Raw genomic sequence first — 21440 nt, 5'->3', positions numbered from 1 at the left:
ACATAAATGAGGTTTGTTAATCCTCTTTATACAAATACATGTATATTTCAGTATGGCCTAGTAGCAAGAAGCCGTCGAATTCCCGACGGTGCCATGAAAGGTTCCAGTGTACTGCTATATCTAGACGAAGTGTATACATATATTTACCATAGCGCTGTAGGCTATATTTACCATAGCATAGCAGGTTGGCCATCATTATGGACAAAGCACGTTCAGTATTGCCTTCGTTGCTGGTATCAAATTATCAATTACGTCTTCAGTTACTTGCACTGTACATTCTAACGGTCCCTGGTACTGAAATTGGTTAATGCTGAGTTGGTAGTAAGACGATTTGGGGAAATAGTCTTTTAATGACCACTTCTCTGTTCCTTGTCCAGATGGTGAATGTTTGTTAACGTTATGCAGTAGCGTTCCAAAATGTCGACTTTGACATTTCTTTTTTGCAGACGTATCGTAAGTGAGTAAGTTGAGTTTACGCTGCAATCCACAAACTTCAAGGTACATGGGGCTGATCTGTAAATAATCGAGTGTGTGATTCAGCACTGAATTAAAAATGACTGAATAAATTTAGTTTTACGGGAGACTCAGCGATATTCCAGCTATATGGCGATGGTTTGTAGGTAATCGAGTCTGAACAAGACCACCCAGTGACCAACAGCATGAGCATCTGTCTACGCACCTGGGATAGGATGACGTGTGTCGACCAAGTCAGCGAGTCTAACCAAACGAACCGTTAGTTGTCTTACGACACGCATGGGTTACTGAAGATCAATTCTAACCCGATTCGTGGCACCTAGTTAAAAAAGTGCCACATGACTCATAAGTTGGTATCACGGTTATACCATTCAGACCGAAACAACGCTTTCAAATTGCCTTTAGTCGACATATGAAGGACATTTCCGAATATGATGCGCCAGTGATCAATATAGTGTCTGATGCAATTACCTATACTGATCTGTATTTTACAAGTTGTGTTTATATGTAAAATTGACTTGCCCTTGCACGCGTTTGTTATGGATGTCACTAATGGGGCAGGATATTCACATCTTTCTGATCAACTAGGATCAGCAATATTTGCTTGTTGGGTAGACATTTATGTTAATATTTTTGTGGCTTGTCTTTACGACAAGGATGTAATCGTGTCAAATGATTGATGTTAGGAGCAAGCTGTTACCGTACCAAAAGCGTTAGGTTGTCATGTTGAAATACTTGGTATCATCATGCCTTATTTGGCGTCATATTCAACCGACAAGGGAAGGGGAGTAATGGGGGAAGGGGCGGGAGGGGACGGGGCCTAAATCCTAACTGAAATGGACGGCTAACGAAGGAAATGATATCACTCTGAAACAAATCACTGAATGCAACAGAAGTACTTACGTATTACTTCTAATGTTTAACCTTTTCTCTCATGCATTTGTAATTGCCACATCTAAATCCAAATCTCTAGATTGACATTAACACTAGATGCATAATCCCAAATGTAAAGGTTTTCACACAGTTTATTAACACACCGTAGACTTCGGGTCACAATCAGTTGAAGTGATCTCACCGTAGGCAAGTGAGTTTGTTCAAAATTGCCTCCTCCCAGCAGTAAATTCGGTACCTAGTCTGAATTTGAGCCTTGAGCAGGCGACTGGTTGTATTCTCCACAGGAAGTGTTCTATTCCCGTTGTCCAATATGGTAATATGACGCAATGCACAATATAAATGGTCTAATAGTATTTTCATTATATCTTTGAAGTGCATCTTTTTGTGAAACTTATATGAAAAATTTTCAGTCAAACATCAGACATAGGTATTTAGAAGTGATTGAATTAGACATTACCAAAATGTTTATTGAAATCACGACAAATTCAAATAGAATACGCAAGCAAACTAATGAGGTGGAGCCATTTTACCAAAGCTTTTCCTTTGTGGCATAACTGCATTAGTAGGAAATTAAATGCGTCGTTGATGAAAAGCAAATGCTTATTTCGTCACCTTTCTTCTTCATGATTAAGAGAAAAGGAAATATGAACAACGCGCTTTCGTTTGAAATCTTAACCATTCCACCACATGCTGAGAACATGGCAGTGGACAGTGTTGTTCTTCATCATGCATAGAGGTTTCTCACCGACAATCTCAGCTAGTGATTCTATAAGAAAGTGATTCTATAAGAAAGTGATTCTATAAGAAAGGACAGAGACGTATGTTGATACGCTAATGTAATCAAACTCTGTAATTACGTGTTCTTTGATCTTCTAGACGCACCTGATTTTTCAGGGAAGTGTATGTGTTTCCTTGTATGTGTACAGTTAAACAATCCTCTTCAATCGTAATTGGGTATCCATCATCCAGCATGAGTCATCACCATCTATCTGGTTCCGTATATGGTTTTAGAAAGTCTCGCCATTAAGGGAGTGGGTGTTTAAGTATTGTGTAAGACATGTTTGAATTTAGCAAAGTGTCTAATGTTAGAGGTACAAGAGGGCTACACGATATATATAGGCATGCGCACTCACAGACAAAGCTTTGTTGTTAAACACCCCACTCAACAATGTTCCAGCTACACGGCGTGGGTCTGTAGATAATTGTGTCTGGACCAAACAATCCGGTGATCGGCAGTGTCGATCTACGTTTTGGAATCGATGACCAAGTCAGCCAGCCCGATCACCTGATCCCGTTATTCGTCTCTTACGATAAGTATGGGTTACGGAAGAACCAGTTGGAACGTGGATCTTCGTGGGTCAGAACAACTACAACCTAGACATAAGTGCTTATTTTTTCAATCAATTTTCAGTCTTTTTCTGTCATCACTTTGTGACTACAACATCTGAGCTATGTCTTGATAAACACAGAGCTCCGTACCTGTAAACTGCCAGATCCCGTTAATCGCATTTTACGACAAGCATTGATCTTAAAGACCAGTTCGTTCCCGGATCTTAACGGGTATGCAGAAACACATTTATGTTTTATGTGTATATTTATGTAATTTATGTATTCTTTTTGAGGGTAAATATTTTGCTGCTATAAAATACAATTCAATTGTAAAAACATATGTTTTCACCACTGAAATGTCTTACATCAGGAATGGACTTCACACATTGTACCCATGCGAGGAATCGAACCCAGAATGCTTTAACCACATGGCTAACGGTGTGCATAAATTTACACATTATGAAGCTACCTGCCTTGAAGCTGCCTGCTTTTTTTACTTCTTTGAACAATTACAGAAATATTCCCTTCCCGAAAAATAAAACAAATTTGATTCCTCGAGAGAGACATTTGTCTTTGTTAACAACTCCGTATGAACCAACTTCACAAATTATTTTTCATCATGTCAAATTAATAAGCATTGCTTTTCTAATCCAAGATCAGATGACATGAAAAGCCATTAATCATATATTTTTCATGTTAGTGCCATAAGGCGAAATGAAAATATTGTTTTATCAGAGGACTTCCTGCCATCCTCGAGGCATGAGAAACAACAATAGTGTTAGCGAGAAACCCATGGGTGTTATTTCCTATGGTTCATTTCACCGCACCAATCATCTTGGGTATTCTTGCTGTTTTATATCGAAATACAGATGACTGAGATTCATCATCCTTTTTCAACACAGTACTTAGACACCATATTTCATGGCGATAGGTCCACCTTGCAACTGATCGATAACTTTCCGAATGCTAAGTCTCGCATGCAATCTTAAACTTATAACTTCACCGATGCGTTTAATTCAGAATGTCAGCTATTTCAAATTGAATGCATTTGTTCCCTACAATGGCTGCTATCAAAGGACACATGTGAGGTTTGAATGAAATGCGTCACTCTAAATGATACCGTTATGATAGTTAATTGACTCTGTAGGGATGGGTCTCTTTATTGTCTTGACGTAATCGTGATTCACTGCCAAAAAGTACGAGGACTTGTACCGACGTAATGACAAATTCACATAGAAGAAGTGTGTCATCCATACGTACCGGTGTAATCACTATTGATTGTTGATAGGTGTGTCTTCATGTTGTACTGGCGTAATCATAATTCACTTTGCTGAGGTCAGTTTCCTTGTTGTGCAGGCATGATCGTAATTTGAATGCGCAGGATGTGTTCCTAGGTCATACGGTGTGATCGTAACGAGGTGGTTGATATTCACAGCGCAAGATACGTCCCCTTGTCGTACCAGGGTAGTGTTAATTTTAAAAACATTGTCAACTAGTCGTATCGGCGTGATCGTAATTCAGTGCGGAAGATACGTTCCCTTGTCGTACCAGGGTCATGTTAACTCATTGGCATGTCGTCTTGGGGTGGTCGTAATTGACTACGCAAGATACGCCCCCTGGTTTTGCAGGGCGATATTAACTCATTGCCAGCAAGACGTATCGGTGTGAACGCAATTCATTATGCGGCTTTGAATAATCAATTTTCATTGTGTTTCTCACATTCGGTAATCTCATGGGACATAACAAGCATTAATTAGTTATATTCCAGAGGAAAGCGGATTGTTGTTCAAATCACCAGAAGCCACATAAAAGTGTGTTGTTCTGTTTGTAAAAACAATCACCGGATGAACGTACCAGAATATTTATGAGAACTAAATAACTTTTTAACTGCATGGGAATGTTTGACTGATTATACAACAAGGAAGAAATGACAGCTCATTTTGATTTTTGTGCAAGGAAGTAATACTGCAATGGGACAGGAACTCAAAGGCATGGAAGGCATAAAATTGAACTGCCATTCTCATTCCGTTTCTTCTACTGTTTTCTGGACGGTATTTCTTTCTTGACACTTTTCAAGATGCCTTCAGCTTTTTTCAGCGGCGCTCAAATTATCGATACGTCAACCTGCAATTTTGTTTTTGCAAGACATGTATACTAATTCCCAATACTGAAAGAGATATATGCATAATGAGACTTGTGATGCCACGTTGTATTTCCCGATATTAGACAATGGTACCACGAAGATCAAAATTACTTAACAGAAGCCTGAACCAAACTAAACTAATGCAACCTCGATTTCTGACAGGACATCATCTTATTGTTTCATCTTACACAAGAGGAGAAAACCAACATAGGATACCTGGTATAAAACGGATGTGTGCAACAGAATTTCATCCGTGGCTGGCTTTGCCATGGGGCCTGTAATTCTGGCGAAGTGCTATTCCAGGCGCTAAGCTGGATCCCGCGCCCCAACTTGCATTATGCGAGACGGAGCCCAGCTTACTTCCGGAACCAGATTTCCTGTGACAAGCCAGATATGACTTTACGAGGCCGGTCCAAAAGTACAACCATGTTTGCCTGTCACAGCTGTTGACAGTCGTAATAGTTGGCTAAATTGGGGATGGTTAGATCGGAAATTTGTTATTCCTGAAAGGATTATGGGTTCCTTACTGTCAACTCAAAACCATTAGACCACTGGAAATGGTATGAAACGTTGTTTGTTACCGGAATTTCCAAGGTCTCGCGAAGTGCAGCGACCTATTCACGAGCCCAATTGTCATTATCTGAGGTCATATTTTGAAGAACTACTTTCCTGATTATGATTTATTGATTAGTCTGTCTCGCTTTGTGGCAGGCTTTCTCATTTAGGTGAAAGGTTACAGATTTTGAGTATAAATAACTGTTCTTGTTCTACTCAAGTTTTCATGGTCAACATTTCTCGATGATCCACGAAGTGACGGAAATGTTTGTGTGGAGGGTCGCACCAAGAATGAGTGAGTTTCGTTTTACGGCGCGCTGAGCAATATTCCAGCTATTTGGCGGAGGTCTGTAAATAATCGAGTCTGGACCAGACAATCCAGTAAACAACAACATGAGCATCGACCTGCGCAATCGGGAACCGATGACGTATCATCCAAGTCAGCGAGCCTGACCACCCGACCCCGTGAGTCGCCTCTTACGGCAAGAATAGTGGCCTTTTATGGCAGGCATGGGTTGGTGAAGGCCTATTCTGCCCTGGTTCTCTATGGGCCACACACCAAGAATGGATAGCGAGCAGTAGGGAAGATGATGTAATAATGCTGGGTATTATGCGCCGCTGTATCTGATCATTGGATACGTTTTGAAAACCGAGGACATTTCAGGCTATGATTGCTCCTAGACATGATCATGATTCTTGTAAGAGGCGACTCGCAGAATCAGGTGGTCAGACTGGACTGTTCCATACCATCGTATCCCTTTGGATGCTGATGACAGCAATCACTGGCTTGTGTGGTTCAGACTGGATTATTTACAAAGTTTCGTCATACCAGAATACCTGGTGGTAAAGAATACATGCGCAAACCCTAAAGAAGAACGTGATCCAAAACAATCCTATCGTCAATCCTCGTCAGCATACCTTGTCCTTCCAATCATTAGAGCAGCCAAATTAGACATCACGTTCACTTCAAGCAGAACACTAAAAAGATGAGACATGATAACGGGAAAGATTCTGCTGCGTCTAAATACTAAATGCCTTTCAAGATCTGCCGTCACACAGCTTCAATATTGATGAGTGCGGCGGTGAAAAACAAACAAAACAAATTTGAAACATCTCTTAACAGAGTACCATTGTTGGAGGTTACGGTTAACACCATTCACTCTCTCGTGGAGAAAGAAAACAGATGAGATATGAATTATTACAGAAAAGAGTGGTAATGAAACTATGTGGTATTACTTTACATCATCAATAATATCGATAGCAGTAGACGAAAGAAAGTAAAATAATTGAGCGAGTTTAGGTTAACGCCGCATTTAGCAATATTCCAGCAACATCACTGCGTGAGTCACCAGACATGGGTGTCACACACTCTAACCATCACGAGAACCGATTCCGGGTGTTGGTCGAGACGAGCTAACACCTTAACCACCTGGCTATCCTGGCTTTCGAAACTGATATATTATGATGATACTATTTGTAGAGTTATCAGCAATCAAGTGATTACCCATGGTGTTCAGATTGTAAACAATATGGCAGGATATTTGAGGAATGTGTAGATGTTACACGACATCACCAACAAACATTCAACTGTTAACAGCCTCAACATAATGTATAGGAACTAGGAATTGGAAGTGACGAAAACGTACAAATGTTGTTACTACTTTGTAACCGAAAACAATCGCCAAAACACCGCAGAGTCAATCTCATTACTTTCATGCCTGAATGAAACACATCAAAGTCGAATAACGATTAGATCATCGCCTTTCCTTGAAATGTGATACACATAAGAAAATTTAGATAACGTGATATTTTCCCTTTACTGCAGATCAAAAACTGAATATGTTTAAATATGATTTTCTTAAGATAATGACGAACAATGAAAAATACATGTGATATTCAGGGGCTTTTTTCTCAAATAACCACTCGCCATCTTCATAGAGCTAGACTAATTCTGAAAGATTTCACTCTTCAAGTTTGAGATAATGGCTGCCATTTACTGGAACTGTTGTTATTACAGGAACTATAGATTTTTCCCTCTGGTCGTCGTGAAGGAAACCATGATGACATTATGTATGACCCACGAGGGACTAGGTTTGGGTCATTTGTAACTGCTCGAGTCATTCCGGCACACCGGATGACGACTTGATCATGTTCCCGACTGGGTCTTGTCTAGGCGCACGCGGACACAGAGAATCGGACGATTACCCAGGAAAGATAACTCTGAATTTCCAAACATGGCTACTCTTAAGCCAATTAATTTACAATGCAACACGAAAGTCACGTTTTAAGTATGTTTCTGATGTCTTTAACAAACACCAGTAGCAAGATAATCTGATTATCACGGAAATAACAATGAAAATCGATAATCGCATAGAAACTGTTTCACTGGTTTGCCACGATTCTTGACAAAATAGCGTACAATACTGGTACGAGTCTTCTTGCTGGTCATGGAAAGAGGCGAGAAGTTACTTATGGGTTTGGTCAAATGGAGTGAAAACAAGTAAGCGAGTCACATTTAGTCACATTGTACGGACAGAATGACTTATCTTACTCATAGAAGTATATGAAAAATCCTAAATCAGAAATGTGCACTAAATGCGGAATTTGTTAGTCATATGATAATTTAGAGATATTCGAATAAAACCGTAACATACCTCTCCTGTATCATAACCAGAAATATTTGGAGACTTAAGAGTTACTGCTTGCATCTTCTTCAGTTTGCGCATGGATCTTTCAAAACGTCTTACCTACAATCTTTCTTTCGCAAAGATATATTCAAAGAAGAAATGCCATACATGAAAAGGTTCGTTCCAAAAATCAGTTGTACTTTGTATTTGTCCGTCGATCGCCGCACTCAGCAATATTACACCCAATTGCCCGCGATATGTAACCAATCGAGTCTGGAACAGACAGTCCAGTTATCAAGAACATGGCCATCCATCTTTGCAATTGGGAACCGATGACACGTCAGCGAGCCTGTCCACTCGTTGCCGTCAGTCGCCTCTTACGACACGCGTTGATTAATGAACATCAATTCTACCACGTATCTTCACGGGTCGGGTGATTCATTCTTTTAAGCTGTTAAGGGGATGGGGGGGGGGGGGGGGGGGGTATAAGTAGTAATGTAACACTATTGTCGTGCATCCTTGTCAGGTACGTCGAAAAATGTCCAACCGAAGGGGATGGGAAGGTGTCGAGGATTCAAAGCCAAACTAGTGTCTGCATAAGTGTGTTTTCAGTTTATTTTCTGGAGTAGAAGCTCATTCCACAACTCTGGGACTGCAACTGTAGTCGTTCTGGGAGGACATGGTCATGCAAAAAATTGCTGGATCGAGGAGTTCTAATGAAGTTTTATACAAAAATGAGGCATCCTAAATACTCGGGAGCAGTGAGATCATTCAGGATTGAATATTGAGAGAAATTAGCTTATGACGGACTCGTTGCTGTACATGACGCCAATGTAGCTCACGAATTTCACAGTATTTCCTGGAGCCAGTGATGGGATGAGCAGAGCCGTTCTGTAGATGAGGCAGAAAGACGCAGACCTCTTACGTGGGATTGATGAGATAAGGATGGATCGAACATCACATCGAGAGTTCGCAGAGATGATACTGAGGGATGGGACTTTGAGTCGTCGTTGCTGTGAGCCAATAATCATTTGGTCGTTATTTTCGCAATTCATTTTTAAAAAAATGGATTTCATCCTGGAGCGCACCACGTCTCTAGCTGAGCTTTCCGATCACTTAATTTACTTTTGGGGGACAATAACGGGGTCGACAAATAGTCAGAGGAGTTTGGACAGGCCAGACGAAAGTCAAGCCAGGGGACTGAGGGTACGAACAGACCGGTCAATCAAGCTTCTTCTGACAAAGATATGCCTCCTCCACCTTCCCCTTGTCGCCTCTGTCGGACATGGTAGTCTGGTAAGTGTTCGCCCCGATCTACAGGTTGTGCTGTAAGAAATTAAACACCCCTTCTTTGCACACGACACTACAAGCTCGTCTTGCTTAGAGAACTTCGAAGGTGTTATCGAGACTGACTCACTGTGGTCTTTCCTCCCACGTTAATCCAGCGCTGATACCCTGTGTCAAACATGGAACTAGAATACTGCTCCCACTCTCTACAAATTGGAAGCTTCATACAACAAGACCAATAATATGTTGGTGAAATCACGAAAGTCCATAATTTGTCACTGCCATGATATGTACAGACCGATGACCTGTCCGTACTAGGCTAGTAAATAAACGCACGTCAGGTGTTATCGTGAATCCATGTGAGCACAACGGGCCTTCTCAAACTTCATTTCTTCAACGGTCAAGCTTTCTGGGGTGTTTTTCTGTTTTGTTTTTCTTCTTTTTTTTTCTTTTTTTGTTGTTGTTGTTTTTTGTTTTTATTTTTGTTTTTCTTGTGTGTTTTTTTTGGGGGGGTTTGTTTGTTTTTTCAACAGATTGACACAAGCGGATCCAGGATGGTGGAGAGGGGTGCACATAAATCATGAAGCCCTAAGGTTAGAAAAAATTGTATCGGGGAGGTTTCTGTCTCTCTGGATCCGCTCCTTTAAGAGATGCCACTCCGAACAGTTTCGATGTGTATCAAAATTCATTGACAACATAAAAACATACATAATATTGGTCGTCGTATTTCGCAAACGTTGCGGTTAGTATATGTTTGTAAAACTGACATTTAAACAAAACAACTAATTAACAGATGTTTTTGCAGTAATAGGATATTATTGATTTCATTCTGGTTTAATTCGGTGTTTTCTTGCTACTGACATGAAAAGAAGGTAATACAATCAATATGATCATTTATATCTGTGGGGTTTTGTATGTTATGGGAAAATGTCATTGATCCGTCGGAAAATAATGAAAGTTCTACAAAGCTTGTGACTCGAAGACCACAGTGTATTATGCCGATCCGAAGACACATTAAACGATTAATGCCTAACTTTCATTCAGCAAATGCAGCAGGCATACACAGACACACACGCGCGCGCACACACATACACACAAGAGTAACCTATAATCAAGCATTAATGCATCAGTCGATATTTCTCACAGTAAGTATTTCGAGACGCCCCACCAACCGTCAATTATATAAGTATCAAATATGCTCGTGAAAGGCATTAAAGTGTTCGTGTTCTCTGGACACTAATACATGTTCTTACCTTACTTGACTATCTGCAACAAGTTACATAATAAATGAAACGGTTTTCACGAAACTCAGAGGATCCAGACATTTAGTTCGTTGTAATTGTAATTACAGGTTAGAGTCAAGAACGCTTAATTTATAACGAACTGATAGAAACGAGTGTAAGGCGAACAGGCGAATTAACATCAAACATCGGTCTTATGGAATCTGTACACTCCAGGGTTGATTACCATTATGCTATTCAAAACCTTTGCGTTCATAGACAAAAAAGATATGTTTGTGTCCACGCTCCCCGATCGAAATCGGTTACTGCACAACCCCAGTATCTTGTACAAGTGAAAATATGTTGCGCCCCCTTATATTTGTTTGTGTGCTTGTTTTGTCTAGATCTTTTGTGGCGGTCTGTCAGTACTCGAGTGTGGACCAAGCATTCCTATGCCTGATATAATGAAGGTCAATGCATCATGGATGAACCAATCATCGTCTTCATTTAAAATCAGACATACCTCCTGTTCCTTCCTCAAGTTACCCCATTTCCATGAATAGCAAAAGCCTCTCCGTCGACCAACACCAAGCTCGGGATGTGCGGAAACTGGAAACTGACACTGCGTTTGTTCTTGCTGATAGACAATTTTTATGTGGTACATGCTACGAAATATGTTATACACTGGTTCGTTTCCTGCAAGTTTCTTTGTTGTGGCAAATCCAATTATTTTCTAATTAGTCCAGGCTATACAACTGAAAGTGCCCAGTGTTTTCCTCCAAGTATCGGTTATCACATGTACCTGAAGACTAACCGCCCACTCTTTGACACTGATCATCAACTTAACATTTCTTTGTCTGTAGCTATGAGTACACACCTACAAAGCCACGGTGACGTTTCCAAACCTTTTGTCTCAAAATCTTCTCTCAGCAGGCCCACAGATACCGATAATTGCCCTAGAGACCTAGAACAAAATGGCGTCTTTCTGAAATAAATTTACCGAGATCCATATCTTGTGTTGAGACGTGGGTGAAATTCTCTTAGGGTTACCGTTGAAAGGCTAATGAATAAGTTTCACGCGTATCTGTTGACTCCCGTTTAATTGTATTGTCGAGTTTACACACACGGGCAGATCTTTAATTAGCCAACACTATTTCAGTTAAATAATTGTTCCAGAAAAATGTTTGACAGTGATTTATTGAAAAGAAAATCATTTGCGACACATGTACAAATTAGATACATTGTCACAACCAATCATCCCCACTCACCTCCCCCACACACGCCCCCTCCCCATCTCTCTCTCACACACACGATAAATAAATAAATAAATAAATAAATAAATAAAATGAAACAAAACAGTTTTGGCTTATATGTGTAGTTATATTAACGATAAAGACGATTCTAGTTTTGCATCGATAGTCTAAAACTATACCGGTCTCAGTATAACATCACATCCACCCATACAATAAAATGGCCATTACCGTAAACGACATGGATACCAGTCCCCAATGCCTTTTGGACATCTGTAAGTAGGGTGAATGATTCAACTGTCTATGGCTGGGGCTACTTCAGAGATTAGATAGTGTCATTGTATCGTATTACTTATACCCCCGAGAGCTATCACCTTAGGATAAGACCCAGGTGGACGATGTGTGAAGATGTAACTAAGTGGAGACGCCTGTCTGGCACTGTGATGACTACCATGTTGCCTGTGCTTACCGAACATCCCCCTCCCTTCGTCATTCAATATCAGAATCTTTATGTCTCTTCTGAAGATTCTGTATGGCACTTCTATGGCCCAGGGGGATGTTGGGTAGTTTAATAGTTGACACATTCCCTCGTCACGCCGAAGATCCGGGTTCTTTGTTTTGAGATTTATTTTGGAGATTGCTGCTAATGATTTGGTGGTGCGTCGGTAAAGAAGAACTCAAATTGTTCTTCAGCAACCCACGCTTATTGTTGGTGATGACCAGTGGGACTGAGTGGTTTAACTCTCCGACTTGGTTACTGAATGACGTTGTATTTCAACAGCGTAGGTTGATGTCTGAAATCACTGTGAGCTTAAATATTGGATTATCTTAAGTTTCATAAAGCCGGGATATTGGTGAGTGCCCGTTAAACAAAAGAGGTAAAAACAATGAATAAAAATAAACACAAAGGGAGAGATTAACGAGTATATTTGAAATATTTAAGATATGCAAAAGGCAGACTTTCAGAAGAGATGATTCAGTGACGTTTGAGAATGAGCAGATCATGTTCTCCGGACGAGGCCATATAGTGATCAATAGCGTGGGCATCGTTCTACGTCACTGGGATACGATGCCTGACCACCCTTCCCTTTAGTCGCCTCTTATGACAAGCATGGATTAGTAAAGACCAGTTCTAACCCGAATCTTCACGTGTGCTAAAATCACGAGAGCGGCAACATGTGCATGTAGATAACCGCAGATGTGTCACCATGGGAGGCGATAACTCCTTGTTGTGTGGCATGAAACAACACGGTAAAGGTAACACTCACAAAACCCTTTCATATTCATTTCAAGGACCATACGTTCGTTAGGTTCATGCATTCCACTAATCCTCATCATTTATGTCAGAGACTGAGCCTGTATACGTTATTCTAGACTTCCACTCGACCTGTTCTGCCATTGTAGTGTTAGGATGGATCGCATTAGCAACACTCTCGTATAAACAAATGTATTGTGGCCCAAGTTTACATTCATGCTCGCTACTTCCGATTCTTCCCACATATGGTTGTGTAGCTCACAGAAACATGTTGTTTTCTGAGCAGTGGCTTCCTGTCACCTAATGTAGTTACTTTCAGCTTGTTTGGGATTCTTTCATGGCAGCTGTATTGACCAAGTTCAAAATAAAGGTATCGATGTTGTTCCTGGACTGCCTTTAATGAACAGAGGGCGGCGAGTCGATGGTGTACTTTTCCTTAATGACCTGTAGATATCACAAGCATGTTGACAGTTTATGACAACTCTTACATACTGGCATGTTCATTGTGCTTCTGACAATATACAGAAATCAATTGATCAGTATTTATATAAGAGCCTGATCGATACCACGCGTCGGTATATTTGGAAGAGGAAATGTGAAAATATTGTAAACATAGGACAGTTTTTGATTTTAGGTGGATTTCTACCCATAGATCAGGTTATACTGTTGTCAAAGCAAACTCTCGTGTCAAAATCCGACATGACAAGGACATCAAATAAAATCTATTTGTCAAAAAAGGGCATGACTACCTTATAGTACTTCGCTCATTTCTGAATATCTTCAAATTATTGGTAGGACACCGAAAAAATACTAATTCAAACGACATAGTGATTCGCTTAACAGAATTTGGAGTGTATTGTTTCCGACTTAAGATCATTTACGAACTGAAGAATGCACGAAAGATGGGTTTGGAACGCTGGTAGTTAAGTCGAACAAAGAGGTTCGAATACCTACATGACTACAACGCTTCTGACTAGCTATTCTAGAAACGTTCGTGGCTCGTTCTTAACACATTGGCTACGAGCAGAGTTAAGAATTCTTAGGGCTACGAAAGTTTCGAGAATGAGGGCCCAGCGTATGGTTATAATCATGATAAATATTGCCAGAACTGGAGTAAATCCGATTTGACTCACTCACTGGGAGACAATATAATCTAACGAAAACGGAACATAGCATAAGCATCTAATAAGCATCTTTTCTGAGTGGTATTGAGAAGCTGGTATGATGAACAGGAACGATGTCTTTGTTCATTGGATACGATTTTTCGGTGTAAATAACACCGTTATCAAGCAAGTCCTTCAATCGTTTGATACCGGTGATAACATGTACGAAAAACATTCCATCCATTGCAATAAAGAAGTTGTCTATCCATTACAAATTCGTTCCTCTTCTGATAAGCATTTCCCTTCCGCTCACCTTGCCGATATCCATCTTTGCTTCGTAGTCTTCTCGTAATGATTATGATGTTTTGTAGTGATGCATGTTTAGGTATTTGTAAATGAATCAAAACTAGAATAAAAGTATTCTTGTCAGTAAGTATGGTAAATACAAATACTCATGCCCATTTGTTCGAAGGAAAGCACATGTATGTTCCGTTGCCTGGGATACTTTAACTCACTTCTGACTTGCTTTCATCTGTATGTAGGACTGACTAGAGGCCGTTCAATGTATTCATGAGTTCAAGTCCGATATTTCAAAAGGCGACCTGATTAATTAAAATCCTTCTGAATGGTACCATAGCAATCGTAGCTATTTCGGTTCAAAGTCAAATGATTCGTTGCTATTTTTGGTGATTTTCTGTCGACGCACGTTTGTATGTTTGAATTATTTAATGTATTTTCTCTGTTCTGAGTATACTCCAACACATCTTTCCAGCAGTTGAGGATGAGTACAAAATGAAGGTGGGTAGGTGGGTGGGTTTAGTTTTACGCCGCTTTTAGCAATATTCCAGCAATATCACGGCGGGGGACACCAGAAAATGGGCTTCACACATCGTACCCATGTGGGGAATTGAACTCGGGTCTTCGGCGTGACGAGCGAGCGCTATAACCACTAGGCTACCCCACCGTCAGTACAGAATGAAGACCTGACAATACATTTAATTTACAAATAATAAATCAGAATAAACAAATATATCGTTGATTACAATTGTCCACAAATGAGACAATATCGCCTTTGTGATGTTTTTACTATATCAGCAACTCAAAATATTTCAACAGCAGTATGTTGGTTTGACGTCATGGCTCTATTTCTTGTTTCTGAACGACGGAATATATCGACGTAAGCTAAAGTATCATGACATCACGCTTACGGTTTGATTGATCGGAGCAGTAACTTAACAAAGATCATCAGTTTTGATGTGGGTGAGTGGGTGGATGGTGCAGGGACGTATGCGGCTGTGGGTGTATGAGGATGAAGATGTTTCTGTGAGGGGTGTTGTGTGGTTGGAAGGGTGGGGGTGGGGGTTAAAGGTATATGGTGTTCATAAACTGAGAAATCCCAATCCGGGACGTGCCCGTGCCAGAGAAATGGCGTACGGTGAATATTACACAGCTCTATAGAGGGCGGTAGGGTAGCTCAATTCGCCCGTAACGCCCAAAACCCGGGTTCAATTTCTCACATGGGCACCTTATGTGAAGCCCATCTCTGGTGTACCCTGTCGTGATGTTGCTGAAAATATTGCTAGAGGCGACGTAAAACAAACAATTATATGGACTCTACCACCAGTATATGTCTTGATTAACGGGGTCCGGTTTGTTTGTAAGTGTTAGACTTTTAGGAGTACGTTGTGCCATTTGCTACCTTGAAAGGAATCAGAAGATTGTTTAAACAAACGAGAAACCTGGGAAACTTTGTACATATGATTTCTAAAAAAGAGCGAGCGAGCGAGCGAGCGAGTTTAGTTTTACGTCGCACTTAGCAATATTCCAGCTATATGGCAACGGTCGGTAAATAATCGAGCCTGGACAAGACAATCCAGTGATCAACAACATGAGCATCGATCTGCGCAATTGGGAACCGATGACATGTGTCAACCAAGTCAGCGAGCCTGACCACCCGATCAAGTTAGTCGCCTCTTACGACAAGCATATTCACCTTTTATGGCAAGCATGGGTTGCTGAAGGCCTATTCTACCCCGGGACCTTCACGGGTTATCTAAAAAAGAATATTGTAAAAGTGTATTTGCCCGAAATATAATTTTGACATTATATCTCGTACTTTTTAAAGCTGTCCTCTTGCTCCTGTAATCATCTCGTTTCATATTGTGAGCATATTATACACATAGTGATTGGTACGTACATAACAGTAAAATCACAGTAATGAACTTGAGGCACAGTAATGAACTTAAAGCTTCTCCCTATGCGGCCCCAGTTGTAAAATTGCACAATGGCGAAACTGAACAAGTACAACTGACTGTAATACCCCGGATACCACAACAGCAGCAGAGTGTCACAATGATGAGTGAGTATGGTTTTTGGCAATCTTCCATCAATGCGAGGGACGCTAGATATGGTCATGATCAAGGTGGATGGTATTTATTGAAGAACTACTGTTATGTTTCGAGCAGTTCTTGAAAGGCATTTACAAGTTTCAGGAACATGAATACATGCCACGTTCTACAGCTTACAACTTCATTTATATTATTTATACGCCGTTTCTTGCTCCCATCATGTTATAGACACTTAAAAGTTGGACGAACATGAACCGCCTGATAAGGAGCTCGAAACGAAAGAGAATAGAGAATACGAAAGAATTTGTTTCCACAAAAAAATGTCATGTATTCATTTCGTCCGACTTCTATATGTATTAAGTTTCAACATTCATTCCACATCAACATGGAGATGAGGCAATAAGTGACATCAGTATAGTTCAAGCAGTGTGTCTGGGGAATATCGCAACCAAGAGCGTGTAATTTGGTTCAGAAAGTTGGATGGTTCCAGATGCTGCTTACTTTTAGACGTACATGGGAGCAGCACTTTGATTTTCGTGTTTGGGGGCGGTTGGAATTTTTCGAACAAAAATAGAACGTTAGTTTTATTGAGTTTGTTTTGATATGTTTCGGAATTGTTGCAAATATATTGACCTCCTCAGTGTCATGTTTTTTTTCTGATTTGAAACCAAAACCCTGCCCCTCTTTGCACCCTTTCAAATTTGCTGCAAGCAAAACATAGTCACCGTGTGGGTTAACGAGAGCTGGGATACAAGCTGTGATTCAGCACTGAATTAAAAGTGAGTGAGTAAGTGAGTTTGATTTTACGCCACACTCGGCAATATTGCAGGTATATGGCGGCGGTATGTAAGTAATCAAGTTTGGACCAGACATTCTAGGGATCAACAACATGAACATCGATCTACGCAATCGTGATACGATGACATGTGTCAACCCAATCATCTGGCTGACCACCTGATCCCGTTAGTCACCCCTTGCAACAAGCATGGGTTGCTGTAGACTAACAACTAGTCTCTGACATGAACGTATTTTACTGAGAAACGTTCACAGCTGAAAAATAATAATGGAGCCCTGATAATTTCTCCATTCAGAAGCTAAGGGTATCTAGACTTGCCACATTTTCTAGACTTGCTTGGGCTTTCTTGGATATATTTGCTTCAGGGTCTGTAGAACAAACTAGGGTTATTGAAGATCAATTCTAACCCGGACCATCACGAGTCTGCAAGGATGCTTGGAGATGATTGCACTGACATCTAGTTTGGACACTTTTAAAGACGAAGTGGTCGACTTTTCGTTTCGGAAGCACATAAGATGATGCCTAGTCTCTTTACCGCAGGATGCTTAGTCTGACAATTGTCGAGATTGGCATTACTGACCGACGAATGAGACCACAGACCGGTACTGTCCAGACTAGCTATTCTCGAAACGTTCGTAGCTCTACGAACTTCTTAAGCCCATTCTTAACACATTGGCTACGATCAAAGTTAAGAATTCTTACGTTTCGAGAATAAGGGCCCAGGTAGTTAAAACTGTACGGCCTACCTTGGGGTCTTTGAGCGGCATTTAGAAATAATACACTTAAAGACAAGAGTTTATGGATGTCAGCTCAAAACAAAGAAGTGACATCCTTTACATTCAAATTTAGGTTTTCGCTAGTAGTAGTAGAATCTCAAGATTTCAATATATCAAAATCTTCATACCTCCAAACCATACACATACAACACACAGGCAGACAGACAGACATACACACAAACGCACGCACGCACGCACGCACGCACGCACGCACGCACGCACGCAAGTACTCACACATACTCAGTTCATCAGTCTTGAAGTTACAATGCCGCCAGCATCCAGTTTATTGTCTGTTTCTTAAAGTGGCCAACAAAATGGTTACTAGTTTTAAAAGTGCAATGTATTGAACAAGAAAGGGATCTTAACACAAATATCGCCCCAAGATAGATAGTGCAAAGCCAGGCACCCAAGAACAAAGGAAACACTGTCTTTGATAGGTCTCGAGTTAGACAGGACGCGGGACATGGAGGGCCGTGGTGGCAGTTTCAATATTAATTCCCTAAGACGATGCAAAGTGCTCATCTCGGGCGGAGCGGTCGTTTATGGCGTCGAGATTGGAGATGAAGGATTGTGTTATTCAATTCCCAGGGTCTTATAAACTATGCTTTGAATTCCCGATTGCCTTTATTGGCATTCATGGTTTTAAAGGCCTCCGATCTCTGGCCATTCCTCTCTGATAGTAACTGAATTACTATGACAGCCTAAGGTTTCTAAATGCAGTGGTCAGTCCTCTGAGATGTACAATCGAAAGGGCAAATATCGCACCATGTATCTTCCTCGGGTTTGTCGTATGAAAGTTATGGCTCAACTGGGAATTATGGCGCCATTAATGACCTTGGTCCATCAGAGTGGTCAGTTCACTAAATCTCGATGTTGCCTGTGAAATGCAGGAACCTAAGTCCAGGTCAATGTGTGACATATATGTGAATCTGTTTGAGAGGCATTCTAGACGTTGTATGTAATAGGAATGACAAGTATTTATGGTTAATCAGCTTCGTTAATGTACATTTGTGGCATTCGGTGCTTGGAAGCGGTGTACATATCTACAGCTGTACGCCGCAACGTCGCTGTTGTACATGAAAGAAGTTGATCATCCATATAGAAACTATCCGGTATCTATACGAATCTTATACACTTGCCCACGACACAGGTATCTACTCTAACGGAATATTCTTTGTAGTAATCAGCAGAGGCAAACACATATGTCATACATGCGAGACCTGTAACGCATGTGGTCAGGTCTCTAATGCTGAGATGGTACTCTCACCCCTTTCACCTCAGATGCGCTCCTTCCTTGACTGTCTTTAAATCAGACTTAAAGACCCATCTGTTTCATAATCTCTGACAATTGGTCATCTTTTAGATGTTTGCTCTTAGAGCGTTCAGAGTTGAGCGACATATAAATGTCCTTAATAATTTAAGTTCAGTAAGTTCTACCATTACGCAATAGTCAGTTCTATGAATCCAATACATATATACATGTCTCCTTTAGGTACCCCTATACAATGGTCAGTTCTATGAATCCAATACATGTATACATGTCTCCTTAGGTACCCCTATACAATGGTCAGTTCTATGAATCCAATACATGTATACATGTCTCCTTTAGGTACCCCTATACAATGGTCAGTTCTATGATCCAAATATCCATGTCAATCCTTTAAGTCCCTATTCAGTGACCGGTTCTATGATCCTAATACACATGTCAGTCCTTTAGATCCCCCTTTACAATGATCGGTTCCATGAATATACTAACCATATCAATCCTTTCGCTAACATTACCAAATGATAGTTCTATGAATTAAGTATATATGTCAATCCTGTTGGTAACTGATATATGCCCGAGCCACCTCAAACATGTCCCAAACTACCCTTCAACTTGTGGTCATTTGGTAAAGAGCAACCAGTTTTACTGACCTTTCCATGCCGACATTAACACGCCGGACAATCCACTGACGCCTGCAAGAAAGGAAGACACACAGAGCACGGGTAGAGCGTTCTTGAGGGTTAAGGAGCTGGGGAGAGTCCGCTGGCAGTAAATCAAGAGTCTCACATTTCCAACGATGACCAACACCAATAGAGTGACCGACACACTCACCCGAACGATGTCTAATTCCTCATCCATAATTGTAATCCTCACGCTGCGGGGACTGAAACAGTATCAGTCACAAGCCGTACATGTCCACGGCATCATTGAACATAGTACGATAATCCTTGATAATCAGGATAATCAAGTTGCATGCTTGTCAGACACCCTGACGTAAACAACGTCAAGGCTCTCCAGAGCTGCTGTGACGCCCCCAACGAACATGATTGAAAAGTTCATAACAACAGAAATCAATGATTAGATTCTCACAGAAAACATTAGAACAGTAACGTCAGTGCCGAACTTTGTGACATTTGTCCTGGTCGGAGAAATTAGTATCGATGAAACGATTAATGGCAGGATGTGGATCTTGTATTCTACACGAAAGGACGCTTGTCTTCACTGACGCTCCTGATCAACAGCAATGACGGTCCACGACTTATGTATTACTGACTGAGCGAAACATCCGCTGAACTAATCCCCTTCTTGTACAGTACAGTTGAACGCGGATGCCGGAGTTCCTGCCTTCGCTCAACATGCCTGATTTCTTAAACTGCAGCCGCTGCACGTATCCGGGGCTTATCTGATAGGACCAATCATCGATTGGAGCTGGGCTGTTCCTCATCTCATACCTACGTTCTTGCGTTACACTGACCGATCAGAGTAAAAGCCAGTATTGTTTACGCATATTGGGTTCTCTAGTTACGTCGATTTCTTTTCTAACAATGTGGTGGCTGCACCAAGCTCTGCCATCTGTTGCTGGTGGGATGGGATTTCTTAACAAGCAATGCACAGCTTGTTGAATGTATTGAATGTCTGGAAGTTAATGTAAACGTTTATTGAGAGGATTTTTCTTTGCATCGAGTTTAATCGGTCCGTTAATTAATTTTACTCTTTTAAACTTTATCAAGCATCGTTTATTGTCCATGGTGAACAACCTGAAAAAACAAATCTGTTTACATTCACGTTGGGGGTGTCTCAGTGTAATGTTATTTTATGCCCCTGTCACCACATTTCAAGCTGTTGCACGTTCCTGAACATAATACGCATCTAGTATAGGACGAGTGAGTGAGTGAGTGTGTTTGGTTTTACGCTGCATTTAAGAATATTCCAGCAATATCACCACTGAGAACACCAGAAATAGACTTCACACATTGTACCCATGCGGGGAATCGAACCCGGGTCTTCGGCGTGACATGCGAACGCTTTAACCACTGGGCTACCCCACAACCCCAAGTACGATCAGAAGGACCTTTTGGGGTAAGCTAGTGGTTAAATCGCTCGCTTGCTGGTTCCA

General features: G+C 40.9%; 1 protein-coding gene across 1 annotated transcript in view; it reads right to left on the bottom strand.

The window, feature by feature from the left end:
* Window positions 1-20700, bottom strand: part of LOC137261907 (uncharacterized) — a 45011-nt gene extending 24311 nt beyond the window's left edge. Inside the window, exon 1 of the mRNA XM_067799725.1 lies at window positions 19975-20700. Coding sequence (XP_067655826.1) covers window positions 19975-20182 — 208 coding nt within the window. The 5' untranslated portion in view covers window positions 20183-20700. The remainder of the gene's footprint in view (window positions 1-19974) is intronic.
* Between the last annotated feature and the right edge of the window lie 740 nt (window positions 20701-21440).

Source organism: Haliotis asinina, chromosome 14 (genome assembly GCF_037392515.1).
Source record: "Haliotis asinina isolate JCU_RB_2024 chromosome 14, JCU_Hal_asi_v2, whole genome shotgun sequence".
Taxonomy (NCBI): Eukaryota; Metazoa; Mollusca; class Gastropoda; order Lepetellida; family Haliotidae; genus Haliotis; species Haliotis asinina.
Note: the sequence above shows the minus strand (reverse complement) of the source record. Positions and strands in the feature narration are given on the sequence as shown.